Here is a 14,675-nt window from a genome sequence, read left to right as displayed (position 1 = left end):
TCCCCTGATTTCTTCGGAATGAAGAAGTATTGGGAGTAAAACCCCTTGCTTTGCTGGTGTAGAGGCACCCGTTGAACTGCCCATTGTCGAAGAAAGGCATTTACTTTGCCTTGTAGTACATGCGCGCGCGTGTAAACCTGAGAGGAAGAGACGAGGTGTGGAAGGGTTGGGCTGGTCCTGAAGTTCAGCCTGCATCCCTCATGGACGATACTTAACACCCAACGATCCGATGTGATCGCTTCCCAAGAGTTGTAGAACTGCGATATTCTGCCTCCCACTAATAGTGGTAGATGTGACCCGATTACGCTCAAAAGCCCTGTTGTGCTTTGAGGTTATTGTTCTGCGGCTGCCTCTATTGACATTAGTCCCTTGATCTGTTCCGACTTGATCAGTTCCGCAGCAACTGAAGCCTGCTCTGTTGGAAGGCCGGCAAGGGGAGGTAAGGAGAATATGGCCTGAAGGGACATCTTTGGTAATAACCCTTCCTATAGCTCTGGTAACACCTCCTGTTAGAGGGTTGCTGCTCTGTTGGGGACGCTAGGGATAGCTCCGCCATGTTCTGCTCCTTCAATTGGGAGACTGTCTCCCACAGCTTACCCCTAAATAAAAGTTGTCGTCCTTAAACGAGGGGTCTGCCAATTTCTTGTGCATGTAGTCCCGTATGGCACTGGCTTTTAACCAGGCTATTCTCCGGGCCACTATTGCCACTGCTGACGTAGGGGCCGATGTCTCGAAAGCTGGGTTTATAAAAAGGTTTGGATAAGTTCATGGAGAAGTCCATGAACTATTAATCAAGTTGTCTTAGGGAATGGCCTCTGCTATTATTAGCATCAGTAGCATGGGATCTTCTTAGTGTCTGGGTACTTGCCAGGTTCTTGTGGCCTGGTTTGGCCTCTGTTGGAAACAGGATGCTGGGCTTGTTGGACCCTTGGTCTGACCCAGCATGGCAATTTCTTATGTTCTACATATACCGTACGAAGTCTATGATGTAAACCTTCTTCTAAAATCAGTAAAAGGCTGAGGAAGTGCAGTGTCAGCTGAGTTTGCCATGAAGTGTGGTTTGAGGGACTGTAGGCACTCGTAGAGGTATTGGTTAATGTAAAATTGAATGCAAAAATTCAACAGCATCAGCATGCCCGCATGGAGGGCCTTCTTCGCGAAGTCATCCAAGTACCTGCTGTCCCTACCCGGTGGAGTGTTTGTGTAGGCAAGACTTCTTAGACTTTTCCATGGCCAACTCCACTACCACAGAAGCATGCGGCAGCTGCACCACACTGTATTAAGGGCATTTCCTCATCCTGAACTTGAGGTCAATATTCCTGGATGTTGGAAGGCCAGAGAAAGGCGACACCCAGGTCTTGGCCATCTCTGTGTTCAGGACGGTGTGGAAGGGTAAGGCCATAGGCTCAGCTGGGACCTCAAAGATTTTTAGGATTCACAAAACCTCTGCTCTTGGGTCTGGAACCTTCTTTGTTTCAATATTGAGACATGCTCCTACATTTTTGATAAAATTTTGAGTACAAGGGGTCTTCTGGAGGCTGGGATGGCTCCTCCTGCGGGTCCAACGGGATTCCCGGCGAAGTCGAAGGAGAGAGTTTCCTGGTCCCATGTCAGGTTACGGGGAGAAATGCGGATGGGGGGCGGGGGACTATGCGCCTCCTGAGGTGGAGACGGAGACTCTCCTATGGACGAGAGCTCCTCCATGGAAGGGTTTGATGGATGACCCTGTTTGCCATTCTCCAGGGACGTGAAAAATTTTGATAGTATCTCTGATATCTGAGACAGCCTAGGATGCCAACCCATCTTCTCCAGGGGTGTGATGCTCCCTTACGATCCTTCATGCCTCTTGTCCAAGGAAGGCTTATGACTGTTTTGTGGAGGGACTGCGGCCAGAAGGATTTTAAAATCCAATCCTCTAGGCCAGTAAGTGGGAATTTCATCCCTGTGAGACTTCTTGTGCCTCTTTTCCAGAGGCTCTTGCAATTGAGGGGAAGATCTCTTCCTTTTTGAGACTGAAGTCATGTCTGAATACACCCTTGCAGAGGATTCCGATGATCTCGCGGAAAGATGAACTTCCGAGAGCGGTTCCATGTCTGAGAAACCCATCTAGAAAAGATCTTCTGGTGAAGAGATAACCTGAGGATCCACAGCCTGCCTTGTCTTGTGAGAAGCTTTCCAAGGAGACCTGCTTGCTAGCGTCCCCTTCTGCAACGGGCACAACTCATGGCCTATTTGCGTCATGCATCAAAGACGCGTGATCCCCAGCTCAATTCTGTGTCATAGATAGTTTGGAGTGCATAGAGTCGAGTGACTCATGGGGACCCTTCTTTGGTGTGTCTAGGTTCTTCGGTGGGCCTTTGTGTCGAGCATCGTGGAATTTTGCCTTCGACACATGCACCGAGTCAGCGGTACGCAGTGTGTTTGCTTCGAGTAGCTTCAACACTTATGTCAGTGAGTGGACTCCAATGACGCTAGTCCTGGCTGTCACTGCTTTGGGCAAAGGTGCCGTCAGCACATCTCCCAACGCCTGCCACTTCGTCAGGGCTTGGGGGTGCTGGAGCACTTTGATAGGGTGATCTACCAGGCTTCTTCCCTTCTCGGCATTGAGTGGGCCTAGAGAGGAGGCCCTTCTTGACTTATCTAGGCTGTGTTTGGCCCCGGGCATGAGTGGGCTGAATGGCACTCCGATGGCAAAGCACAGCAGCTGGTGCCCTCCTCCCTCAAAATCGGGCAATCTTCTAGGTCCACTGCCACTGGGCCCGGGGAGACATCAGACTACAGTCCCTGCAAGAGGATTGGTCGAGGTCTGGGCCCAGGCAGATGTAATAATAATTTTGTCCATCCTTGATGGACAATCTTCCCGCATTGGCAATATTTGAAGCCCGATGGCTTCAAGGCTATGTTAGCACTTAAAAGTGCTGTATGGTTTGAAATCTCAAGGAGAAAAATCAAAGGAAGATGAGAGAGAGTGAGCTCTACATGCAGCTTGCAGCACAGAAGAAAAAAAGACTAAAGAAAGATGGCACCATGCGGGAAGAGACGCACAGTCGCACAGAGTCAAAGCTCAGTGATCTTTGAGAAAGCTCCACCCAGGACTGCTGGAGGATGTCCCAGACAGCATGGCTAATTGAGCCTGCTTACTGACAGGAAAATGGAGCTTTTTGATCTAAATTCAAAATGCTAACAATGCCCATTCCTCAGCAGTAAAGTATGGGAATGGCAGAATCATGTGAGGATGCTTTTCCTCAGCAGGAACTGGGCATCTTGTTAAAACTGAAGGACGAATGGATGGTGCAACATACAGGGAGATACTACAAGACAACCTGCTTCAGTCTGCTAAAAAACTAAAACTTGGGAGAAAGCTCACCTTTCAGCAGGCCAATGATGCCAAGCATAAGGCCAAAGCATCATAGGTGTGGTTGAACAACAAAAAGGTGAATGTTCTACAATGGCCAAATCAAAGTCTATTTATTTATTTTTATTTATTTATTTATTAACTTTTATTTACCGACATTCGTGAAGCACATCATGCCGGTTTACAAAGAACTCCATTGGAAGATACAGTATAACGATATAACAAATATGACATTGAAACAATAAGATGTTACTAAATGAGAAGCAACAAACAGAAAAACAAAAAAATACAACAAAATAAACATTATTAATGAAACCAAGGAGTGGAGATTTGAAGGAGGGTAGGTGAGGGAGAGGGGGGGGAGGGGGTGGGAAAAGGGGATAAGGAAGGGAAGGGGAGAAAGGCATAGTTTGAGGAAATAAGGGGGGAGAAAGGGGATAAAGAAGGGAGGGGAGAAAGGCATAGTTTGAAGAAATAAGGGGAGAGAAAGATAGAAAAGGGATACTATGTACAGATGACTAACTTAACTAAGTAGGATTATGGAAGATTTGAAAACAGGCGGTATTCACTGGGATAAAGAATTTCTTCAGAGTGTATAAAGGGAGAGTGGAGGGAACGGGGAATATAAGGGGAAAAAGGGAGGTGGCCCGGTGTCAAGGAACGGGGGGGGGGGGGAGATAAGACGGGTTATGGAAGAGAGAGGGTGGACGGCCGAACGGGAGGCCCTGGGATGGGGGGGGGAGCAGGGAGTGTAAGGAAGAGCAAGGGGGGCTAAAGGGGATATTAAGTTTGGTTTGTGTCGGGGTAGGCCTGTCGGAAAAGCCATGTCTCAATCCAAAAGAAAATATGTAGCACTATTGAAAATTGCAGTCCATAAGCATTATCCAATCAACCTGAACAACCTGGAGCAAAATCTGCCAAGAAAAATGGACCAAAATCATACCCCAGAGTTAAAGCTGTTATCACAGCAAAAGGTGGTTCTACCAAGTACTGGTCTGAAGGGGTTTGAATACTTATGCAAGCAGCATTTTTTTTTTCAGTTTTTAATTTTATTTTACAAAAAATGCAAAGAAATAATGAACTGTTACTTTGAAAATCTACTTTAAAAGCATAATGGTTTGCAATAAACATACTGTCTGGAACAATCCATGTAAGTGTCATTTGCAATCTAGACAAACCTGCTGACATTTTAGGGGGTCAAATACTTTTGCAAGCCACTGTATGTCTTGTTTCAATGACATTACAGTCCTTAAAAATTTCACCTTTCACACCACCGCAATATCTGACTTCAAGTCCCGAAACCATTCCTGGAAACCCTGGCAAATGAGGCTATCAATCTCCGAATGTGGTTCCTCACACCCTCCCGAGGAGCCAGTACTCACCACCATGTTACTCAAAGCCGCATTCCAGGGCACCTTTCCAATTGAGCTCCCTTCTTTAGAAAGAAAAAAGGATTTTAAATCTTCCTCCGAGTGGACTTTATATCATAAGAGGGCTGGAGTAAGATGATCAGTCCAGTTGGAGAGCTATAAACACTGAAACAGTTTTAGAAAAGCATTAGGGGGAAACTCAGCCCTTAGACAGCCATCTTAGCGGGTTGATGTCACTTCCTCCGCATTGCGTGACTTTTTATGCTTGCTTAAGCCAGATGATTTGGCTTGTTCTGCTGAAGGCAGAAATATTTGAGGAGTTTCTGCTCAACTCAATACCAGAGGAGGCAAATAAGACTGCACTCCAAGAAGAGGGGTGAATGCAGCTTCTGAGAGATGTAGGCAGTTCCTCCATTTTCCAGCATCCGGCCACATTGGTAACAATTACCTTGGTCGTGATTCAGTCTGTGGCAGTAACAAAGGTCATGTCCGTCCATAATGGACTTTTTCCTACCACATACACATTGTTTAAAACTGAAAAGTGCCATCTGGGGGCTGCTGAGGCATCAATGCAACTTTAAAGAAAAGAGAAATTAAGCAATTTACAGAAAATTGAAAAAAATATTACAGATAGGGTACATGTCTGTGTTAGTCCTGAGGGAATTCTAGGCTACTGCGGAGCGCAGAATTCTCCTTCCGCGCAGAATTTAGTTTTTACGCATTTCAGAGAAAGGCCCTGTGGGCCATGAGCAAGTGGAGTCCCAGCCTGGGGCAGCAGCTGGTCATGAGTAGAGTCTGTCCCGCTCATGGCAAAGATCAGGCCCGGGGATCAGCTGGCCACAAGCGGAGCGGCGAAGATCAGCAGGCCCAGCAGTAGAGGCAAGAAAGCTTGTGAGCGAGTGGGGGTAGCCTCTGTATGGGCAGGAGAAATGAGGAGTCGGGGTGATGGAGAGAGAGCGAGAGCGACTGAGAGTGGATGTGTGCATGTATTTATGAAAGGGACAGAGGAAGCCTGTGTGAGGGCCTGAATGAGAAAGGGGTCAAACTGTGGGAGTAGAATGCGGGAGGTGGAAGTGAAAGAAGGACTTGAGCATGGAGGGTGAGGGAGAGATAGTGGAGAGCGGAGAAGTTGAGGCCTAAAAGGGCAGAGTGAAAGTCTGGTCAGGGGAACAGGGAGAGAGCTGAAAGGGATACTCTTACAGTGTATTTCTATTCTGCATCCTTGAGAATTAACTTTCCTGAATTGCATTTTAAATTAATTACTGAAAGCAACAATACTCTTCACAGATTATAACTAATATAAAGTATACATAATTTTGCAGAATTTTAAAATTTGTGTGTGCAGAATTCCCCCCCACACACACACAGAATTCCCCCAGGAGTAGCTAGTGCTCAGAAAAAAGAAAAGATTTGAGGCTCAAAAGGCAATGCACATATGGGAATTTGTGCACATGCTCAGTAGAGCAAAAGCTCAGAGAAGAGTCTTTTTGGCGCCATCAGATGACATCAGTCACATATCATAGCTAATTCAGCCCTGCTTATCAACGGAGAAAAACTGAAGGCCCAAAGGAGGCTGTTGCAAATAGTTATTTGAGAAGACCAGTGGGAAAAAAAATTCAAAAGTAACTTCTAAACAAGGTACAATATATTAAAACAGTCAAATACAAACAAACAAAATCTTGGCCCATCCTCCGATCTGCCTATTTGAGATTTTTCCACTTTTTGCAGATGAGCCTATAAATTTCCAGATGCAATGCATCATTAATCCCCCCCCCCCCCCACACACACACACACACACACACTACGTCTTCCATGCAATCTCACAACCCTTTACCCACCTCTGTCCTCTGAATCTATCCCAACCATGCCTAAAATCTGTTAAAAATGCTGGCCTCTGCCAGGTCACCTGAAGACTTATCTTCAAGTAAAATATGAGCAGGTCCTAGTGTATCAAGGATTTTCTCCTTTCATTCCTGCTCTTCACTTCCCATAGGACAGCCTAAGTGGCTTACAATATATAAAAATGAATTACAACACACACACAATTCATAAATAAAAAATCAAATGCAACGCTCTTTTGGGTGGGCAACCAGGAGAGATTTCTGGACGTCACAAATTGTAACTATCCTCAACAATCAAAAGGACCCAGCTGTTCAAGGTTACAAGGGGCCATTTGCAAAACATCTTAGCCTCCTTCCCACACAATATCTTCTAGTACACAGACGAGAAAACTATTTCCTCAAGAACCATCAAAAATCATACCATGGTTTTGACTGGATGCAAATATAGGAGAGTTTCTTTTCTTATGTATGCCTTGAGCTCTGTGGTCTGACAAGAGAATCCCTTGCAGGACATCTTGAGGGGAAAAAAAGAGCCAGAGGACCTCTCAATGGTAAAAGACCAAAAAATTCTAAGATGAAGAAATCACTTGCTTACCTGTGGTACATCTTCCTCCTGAGTTACATTGACAAAATTTTCAAACATGGATACCATAGAAGGTGCAGCTATCACATGGCAGTTCACAAGATCAGACAGAAAACGAATCTGTTGGGTATGCAAAAAGTTTTGGTCATCTTTAAAGTAAACTACAAATAAAACAAACTATTGGAATCTTTTATTGGTAGATTTCAAAACTGAATGAATTCATAATTCTAGAATTTTGTATACAATGTAAATATCAGTTTGTTACATGAGCTATATAAAGAAAAAAACTAGATCACTTGGAATTTTCTTAAAGAATTCTTTAAGGAGGGAGCTTCTTGGAGATAGAACTATTAAGATAAGATGTTCTACTCTTATCAGCATTTATGCTACATCAATAGTGAATAAACAAAATACCAATTTTAACACAAAATAATTAAAGCAAAACAAAATTTTGGCTCCATGACAAAAATGGTTGCTGCTCCTTAGGCTAGCAGTGGTTACTATGGAAGCAGCATTCACTGATCTTCAAGTCCTAAAATTCGCTCATCAGAAACACTCACTGGCCAGGATCAGGATATTGTTTCAAGAAGAACTAAGGTCAATGATCCAATGACAGCTGTGCTAGATGGGAGGGGAGAGAGCTAAAAAATGGTTTAAGACACTAGGTGGCTATGAATGAATGCTCATTTTACTGTAGCTCTAATAGGGGAATGCTCCAAATGACCTGAAAGTCCAAAAGAGCAGCAGGAAGTTGCTGAACCACAATTAAAAAAAAACAACAACAAAACACACTGACGGCATTGGTAAACAAATATAGAAATGGAAAGTCCTATAACAAGGAGCAAAAATAATGCAATTACTTACTAAATAAACAGCTTCCATATACTGGTTGGATTTTAGAGACTCTTTGAGTTGACGAACCATGGCTTCTACAAATTCTCCTCCAAAGTTGTAATTCCTGGCATTTAGTAACCCAACCAATGTTGTGTAAACAGTCAGTTTCTCAGGCAGAAGACGAGCACTGATTGAACATAAAGCGTAAACAGATTGACAACTGGCACTTAAATGTTGGTATTAGTAAAACTGGAAAGAAATGTATTTAAATAGCATACAGTTTCATAATAGTACTCAGATTTTAGTGATGTCCCATTTTTTAAGCTTTTAGGGGTTTTTTTCCCCCCTTTGGTATTATAAAATTTGATGATACTATAATCCTAGTATGTCACACTGAAATCTGTTTACACTTGAGAGGAAACGCCTACGCTGGCAAAGTAAGCCAGTTCCATTGCTTCAATTTGCATTTCTTTGATGTTACAAAACACATGAGTTTTTACAAGTTTAAAAAAAAAAAAAACGTAAGTGTTGTAATCACTGTAAGATTTGCATTACAGATCAAAGTGGGACCCTAGGTGGGCTATTTTATGCCTCTGGTTAACTGTTTTACTGGAATTCAATTTGAAGGCTCAGAGGAAGAAACTTGAATGGCCACAGAAAATGAATTCTCTTTATTCAAGGCTCTTCATACCACCTTTCAGCAGAGCAGCATAGGAAAGTAATTAGTACCATAAAAACTTTTGATTTAATTGTTCCATGGAGAATTTTACTTCCATTGTCATCAACTGTGTTCCTTTCAGCATTTCAGAATTTGGTCTTTAGTCTACTAGTTTATGTTGCATGTTTCTACAAGAAGACCTAAGCTCTGGTTTCTTGTTTATTCACCCTCTGGGGCTGGGAATGACAAAGTGCAATTCAAACTTTGCAGAAATAAACTCCTCACAGCACTCATGTACCTCCTTTGTTTTACCCCATTCAGTAACTTCCTGGGGCCCTATTAGGGACTCAGCCAGGATGCAGTAAGGAAGAGAGGGGTAGTGAGCTTTCCAGGAACATGGAGGGAAGCCCAATAGTGAGTAGAAAATGCACTTCCAGCCTGCTGATGTCACTTCTAATCAGAAATAATATGGTCTTGCTAAACTGGATAATCTTACAACCATACGCCCGATCTCCCATGAGCTGGCGCAGCTACTCCCCACCTCTGGCCACCTAGATAGTAACAAGGAAATTCATCAAAGAGAGCTGAGAAGGGATGCATGGGGGACTGGATAGTTAAGGGAGAAGAAAAATGGGAGACACGGGACAGATGGGAGAGAAAGGAGGTCAGGGCTGGTGTTAGGGGCTTCTGTCTCGTGATCCCGTATCATAGGGGGCCCTTCGCCTACCCAAAACAGGAGCCTGATCTTGAGCCCAGTGGCAGCAGTAATGGAGACCTTCAGGGAAAACTATAACAGATGATCAGCACGGGATCCATATCTGGTACACACTCACAGGCCCTGCTGCAGCCCCATCCCCTTTAACTGCACAGGCTTCATTTTACCAAGGAAACCTAGACAAGAGACACAAGAGTCTGTGAGAACTGTGGCCTTATGCTATAGCTGCATATGAAGGTCTCTACTGCTACCTCATTGGGACCATGAGCATTCAAAATAGATGAGGAAAGGGCCATGGTTTGGCAGGCAGAAGGGTTGGAGGAAGAAAGAAGTACAGCTCAAGAGCTTTGGGAGGCTCAAAGACTAGAGAATGGAGTAATCACTTACCTGATAATTTCGTTTTCCTTAGTGTAAACAGATGGACTCAGGACCAGTGGGTTATGTGCTCTTCTGCTAGCAGATGGGAGACTGAGTCATATTTCAAAGCTGACGTCACTCTAGATATACCCCTGCAGCAACCTCAGCTCTTCAGTATTCTCTTTGAAAAGCCATTGTGGATACATCTTTGCTTAAATAACTTGATTAAACTTGAGTAAACCTTGAACTGGTTCAACTAATTTCCAAACTGGAGACCGCCAGTGCTCTCAACCAATTAACGTCGACACCGGACAAACTGTGAGTGTCTTGAACTAGGGGTAGGCCACAGCTTATCCTTGTTTGCTTAGTCTCGAGGTTTGTTATCAGAGGTTCTCCTTTTCCAGGGCAGCCGTGGGCAGGATGCCGAATCCATCTGTCTACCCAAAGGAAAAACAAAATTATCAGATAAGTAATTTTTCCATTTCCTAGCGTGTAGCCAGATGGACTCAGGACCAATGGGATGTACAAAAGCTACTCCTGATGGGGCGGGAGGCTGCCCGCGGTCTGGTTAACACCACCCTTGTAAAGGCTGTGTGTCCTCCGGAGCCTGAACTTCCAGGTGATAGAACCTGGTGTGCAAGGAGGACCATGTCGTCGCTTGGCAGATATCAACGGGAGACAGCAGTCTAGCTTCTGCCCAAGAGACTGCCTGAGCCCTAGTAGAATGAGCTTTAACCTGGAAGGGCAATGGCTTTCCTGCCTCCACATAGGCACCTGTGACCACCTCCTTAATCGAGCGAGCTTTAGTAGCCTGTGAAGCTGGTTCCACCCTGCTTCCTTCCACCGTGAAGGACAAACAAGCGGTCCACCTTTTGGACCGATTCTGAAACTTCCAGATACCGCAACAAAAGCCTACTGATATTCAAATGGCAGAAGAAGCAGTATTATTCAGCGTCCTTGTGCTTATCTAGGGATGGCAATGAAATGGACCGATTCAAATGAAACTCAGAGTCTACCTTCAGCAAGAAGAATGGAACAGTACGAAGTTGTAATGCTCCTGAAGTCATCCGAAGGAACAGTTCCAACACAACAATGCCTGTAGATCAGAGATGCGACATACCAAGCATACAGCCACCAGGAACACCATTTTCAGGGTTAATAAACACAAGGAAGACTGCGCAGCGGCTGAAAGGAAGACTCTGCCAAAAACTCCAATACTAGATTAAGATTCCACAAGGGGACCTAGCAACCACAGGGGTGGCTGGAGGTGCTTCACCCGTTTCAGAAAAGAGGCCATGTCCGGATGAGCCAACAAGTGGGTTCCATTCACCTCACTCCTAAAAAGCAGGAGAACCGCTACCTGGACCTTCAAGAAGTTAAGAGTCAAACTTTTATTCAAGCCTTCCTGCAAAAATTCCAGAATTAGCCAATGAGACCTGCCCCCTTATACACAAAGAAATACCCCTCACACAAACTGAGAAAAAACCATGGTACTCAGCAGCTCTAAGAGAGACTAAACAGAGCCTGAGATCCAAAGACCGGGCATGGCACAAACAACCCTCCCCCTCACATACAGTTGCCTACAAGCACACCCTACACACTTACAGTCAAGCTATCCTCCAAGCTAAACATGACTTCTATTCAGCAAAAATTCACGACTCAATTCAACCCGAATGCCTTATTCACATATGTTGCAGAACTTACAAACCCTACTACCCCTACACACAACGAAACAAGCGCCAGTGATAAATGCGAAGAACTGGCATTGTACTTTAAGAACAAAATCACAAACATCCTCCTTCGTTTCCCTGCCAAACCCTCTCCCATCACGCCACTCCCCAACGACAATAGATCAACCTTGGGTCGTTCGACCTCACCTCAGCCAAGGAGATCGAATCGATCCTAAAAAAGATGAAACCAACTACCCATATCTCGGACACCATCCCTTCTAAAACCCTCCTCTCTATCCCATCCACCATCGCAAAACCCATTGCTGACTTAATAAACTGCTCCATTACTTGCGGAACTATCCCTGACACACTTAAACTCGCTGTCGTCAAACCACTCCTCAAAAAACCTACACTTGACCCCACAGACCCAGCAAATTACCTGCCCATCTCCAACCTGCCCTTCATCTCCAAAGTCCTTGAAAAAGTAAACACTCAGCTTACTGACTTCTTAGAAGACCATAATATCCTACACCCCTCAATTTGGGTTCTGCAAAGCCCGCAATACTGAAATCTTATTACTAGCAATGATGGACACCATCCTTAAAGGCATGGTTGCCCTCCTAGACATTTCGGCAGCCTTCGACACTGTCAACCATCAAATCCTTATTACCCGCTTAGCAGAGATAGGCATTTCTGACACAGCCCTCTCCTGGTTCTCCTCATATCTAAATCAGAGAATACTTAGTTAAAAAATCGATAAGTACAAATCAACACGCATCCCCATCACACAAGGCGTCCCTCAAGGATCTTCCCTTTCCTCCACCCTCTTCAACATTTATCTCCTGCCTCTATGCAATCTGCTCTCTGACCTAGGCCTAAACTTCTTCCTATATGCTGACGACATGCAGATCCTCATCCCCATACAAAAATCCCTCAACGAATCCATGCAATTCTGGGAAACATGCCTTGCCTCCATCAACTCCTTGCTATTGAATCTCCACCTAGCTCTAAACGCCTCAAAAACAGAACTCCTCATTATCACCAACTACCCGGACCGTGTCGCCCACCCCACCCCTCATTCTACACTGCATAACACAACCACTCCCCACACCCCACTGCAATTCGTAAGAGACCTAGGTGTCCTCATAGATCAACAGCTTAATTACAAGCTCCACATCAAATCCCTCCTAAAAGGGGGCTTCTACAAATTAAATGTCCTCAAAAAACTTAAACTCCTCCTCCACACTCATGATTTCTGCACTGTACTACAGACAACCATGCTAACCAAACTGGACTACTGCAACTCCCTCCTCCTGGGCCTGCCTGCCTCCACGATCAAACTCCTCCAGATTCTGCAAAACGCCATGGCCAGGGTCAAACAATAACCGGAGGGACCACATAACCCCAATCTTAAAGGACCTGCACTGGCTGCACATCAACTTCCGTATACAATACAAAACTCTCTCCATCCTACACAGTTCATTATACAAACATAATTTCCCCTGGCTAGAGGAAATGCCACGTTTCCGTTCATCTGAGCGCCCCACCAGAACTACCCTTGCTGGAACCTTACAGGCCCCATCCCTCAAAACTGCTCATCTGGCCCGCACCAGAGAAAGACTTCTCGATAGCCGGTACCTCCCTCGAACTCTCTCCCTGCATATCTCCGCCTAGAGCCATCCTCATACAAGTTTAAAAAAGGACTCAAGACATGGCTATTCAAGCAGGCGTACCCAGACGCTAATCAAACCTAGACAGCTACACCATTATGTACATCCCTTTTCTGCCCGGCTCCCCACCCCTTGCACCCCCTACCCCACTCCTCCCCCTAGATCCCGCCGAAACTGATTGATCCGTAACTGCACCTCCATGTCTAACTGCCTTGTAACTCTACTCCCCTGTATACCTGCCTTCAATCTCGTACCCATGCATCCTTACATGGGTACGAGATTGTCATCTTATCCTTTTATCTGCTTAATCACTTCAGGTATATTAGAGACCCCTCCCTCAGCTATTTTCTGTATCCTCACTGTTAATTTAACTCAGGTATATTATGTACATAATGTTATACCTATAATTCCTTCTCTTAAAATTCTTGCCTAGGTCACCTGACCTTTTCCTACACACCCTCCAAGTTTTTTCCAGACTCTGTTACATGTAACTTTATATTTCCCTCTCTGCTGCGATATATTTTTATCCCCTATTATCTGTAAACCGATGTGGTATGCCTATGAACGTTGGTATATAAAAGTTTTTAAAATAAATAAATTTTGACTGTCCGAAGGGAAACCCTGCATTCCTTGCACCAGGCTTCAAGTAATCTCTAGACCCACACATACGCTAGGACGTAGAGAATTTCCACACAAGGAGTAAGGTGGCAATTACTGCCGCCGAATAGCCTTGCTTCATCAGGCAAGCCCTCTCAAGGGCCAGACTGTAAGACTGAATAGAGTCAGATCCTCGTGAAGGACCGGTCCCTGCTGGTGAGAGGCACAGCGAGGTCTCCACCAGGAATCTCCACATGTCTGCATACTACGGACGCCTGGGCCAATCTGGAGCTACTAGTAGGATTAATCTCCAGTGGAGTTTGATTCTGTAAATGACCCTGCCCATCAGGGGCCAAGGAGGGAAGGTATATAGCAACTCTTCTTCTGGCCAGGTCTGAATAAGAGCGTCCATCCACAGGGACCACTGATCTCTTCTGCAACTGAAGATTCAGGGAATCTTCGCATTGTGAAATGCGGCCAGCAGGTTGATGGACGAGAGAGAGATCTACTATCAGCTGAAAGGCTTTGGCAGACAACAACCACTCTACTGGATCCAGACTCTCCCTGCTTAGAAAGTCTGCTCTAACGTTGTCTTTTCCTGTGATGTGGGAGGCTAAGATCATCTGTAGATGTATTTCCACCCCTTCCATAAGGAGATCTATCTCCTGTGACACTTGCTGGCTCTTTGTTCCACCCTGGAGACTGATGTAGGATACAGTTGCTGGACCAATTGACTATGGAGTCTGAATTGTAGACATGTCAATCTCACTGCCCAGGCTTCCAAGCAGTTGATGTTACAGAGGGGCCCTCGTCCTCGATCTAACATCCCCGGGCCATCAGTTCTTGACAGTTAGCTCTCCAACCCCGGAGGCTCATGTCTGTTGTGAGGACCAACCTGTTCGGAGAGGATAGAGGTACACCCCTGCTCAGATGAGCTTCCTGTAGCCACCACTGGAGCCGAGAGTGTGCTTCCATCATCAAGTGGAGGTGAATCGAATAGTCTTGAGACTCCTGTAGGTTTATTT

The 14,675-nt window shown here is 45.1% G+C and overlaps 1 protein-coding gene across 3 annotated transcripts in view; it reads right to left on the bottom strand.

Moving 5' to 3' along the window:
* Positions 1-14,675, bottom strand: part of NCBP1 (nuclear cap binding protein subunit 1) — a 437,475-nt gene that overhangs the window by 391,050 nt on the left and 31,750 nt on the right. For 2 of the 3 annotated variants that reach the window (XM_029603603.1, XM_029603613.1), the window contains 2 exons: positions 8,014-8,170; positions 7,162-7,269 (listed from right to left, as the gene is read on the bottom strand). In XM_029603603.1, coding sequence (XP_029459463.1) covers positions 7,162-7,269; positions 8,014-8,170 — 265 coding nt within the window. Of the gene's footprint in view, positions 1-7,161; positions 7,270-8,013; positions 8,171-14,675 lie in introns of those variants that run through there. The other variant, XM_029603623.1, reaches the window with a different exon arrangement.

Source organism: Rhinatrema bivittatum, chromosome 1, assembly GCF_901001135.1.
Source record: "Rhinatrema bivittatum chromosome 1, aRhiBiv1.1, whole genome shotgun sequence".
In the NCBI taxonomy this organism is placed as follows: Eukaryota; Metazoa; Chordata; class Amphibia; order Gymnophiona; family Rhinatrematidae; genus Rhinatrema; species Rhinatrema bivittatum.
The sequence above is the reverse complement of the archived record's forward strand: the minus strand, read 5'-3'. Positions and strand labels throughout refer to the sequence as shown.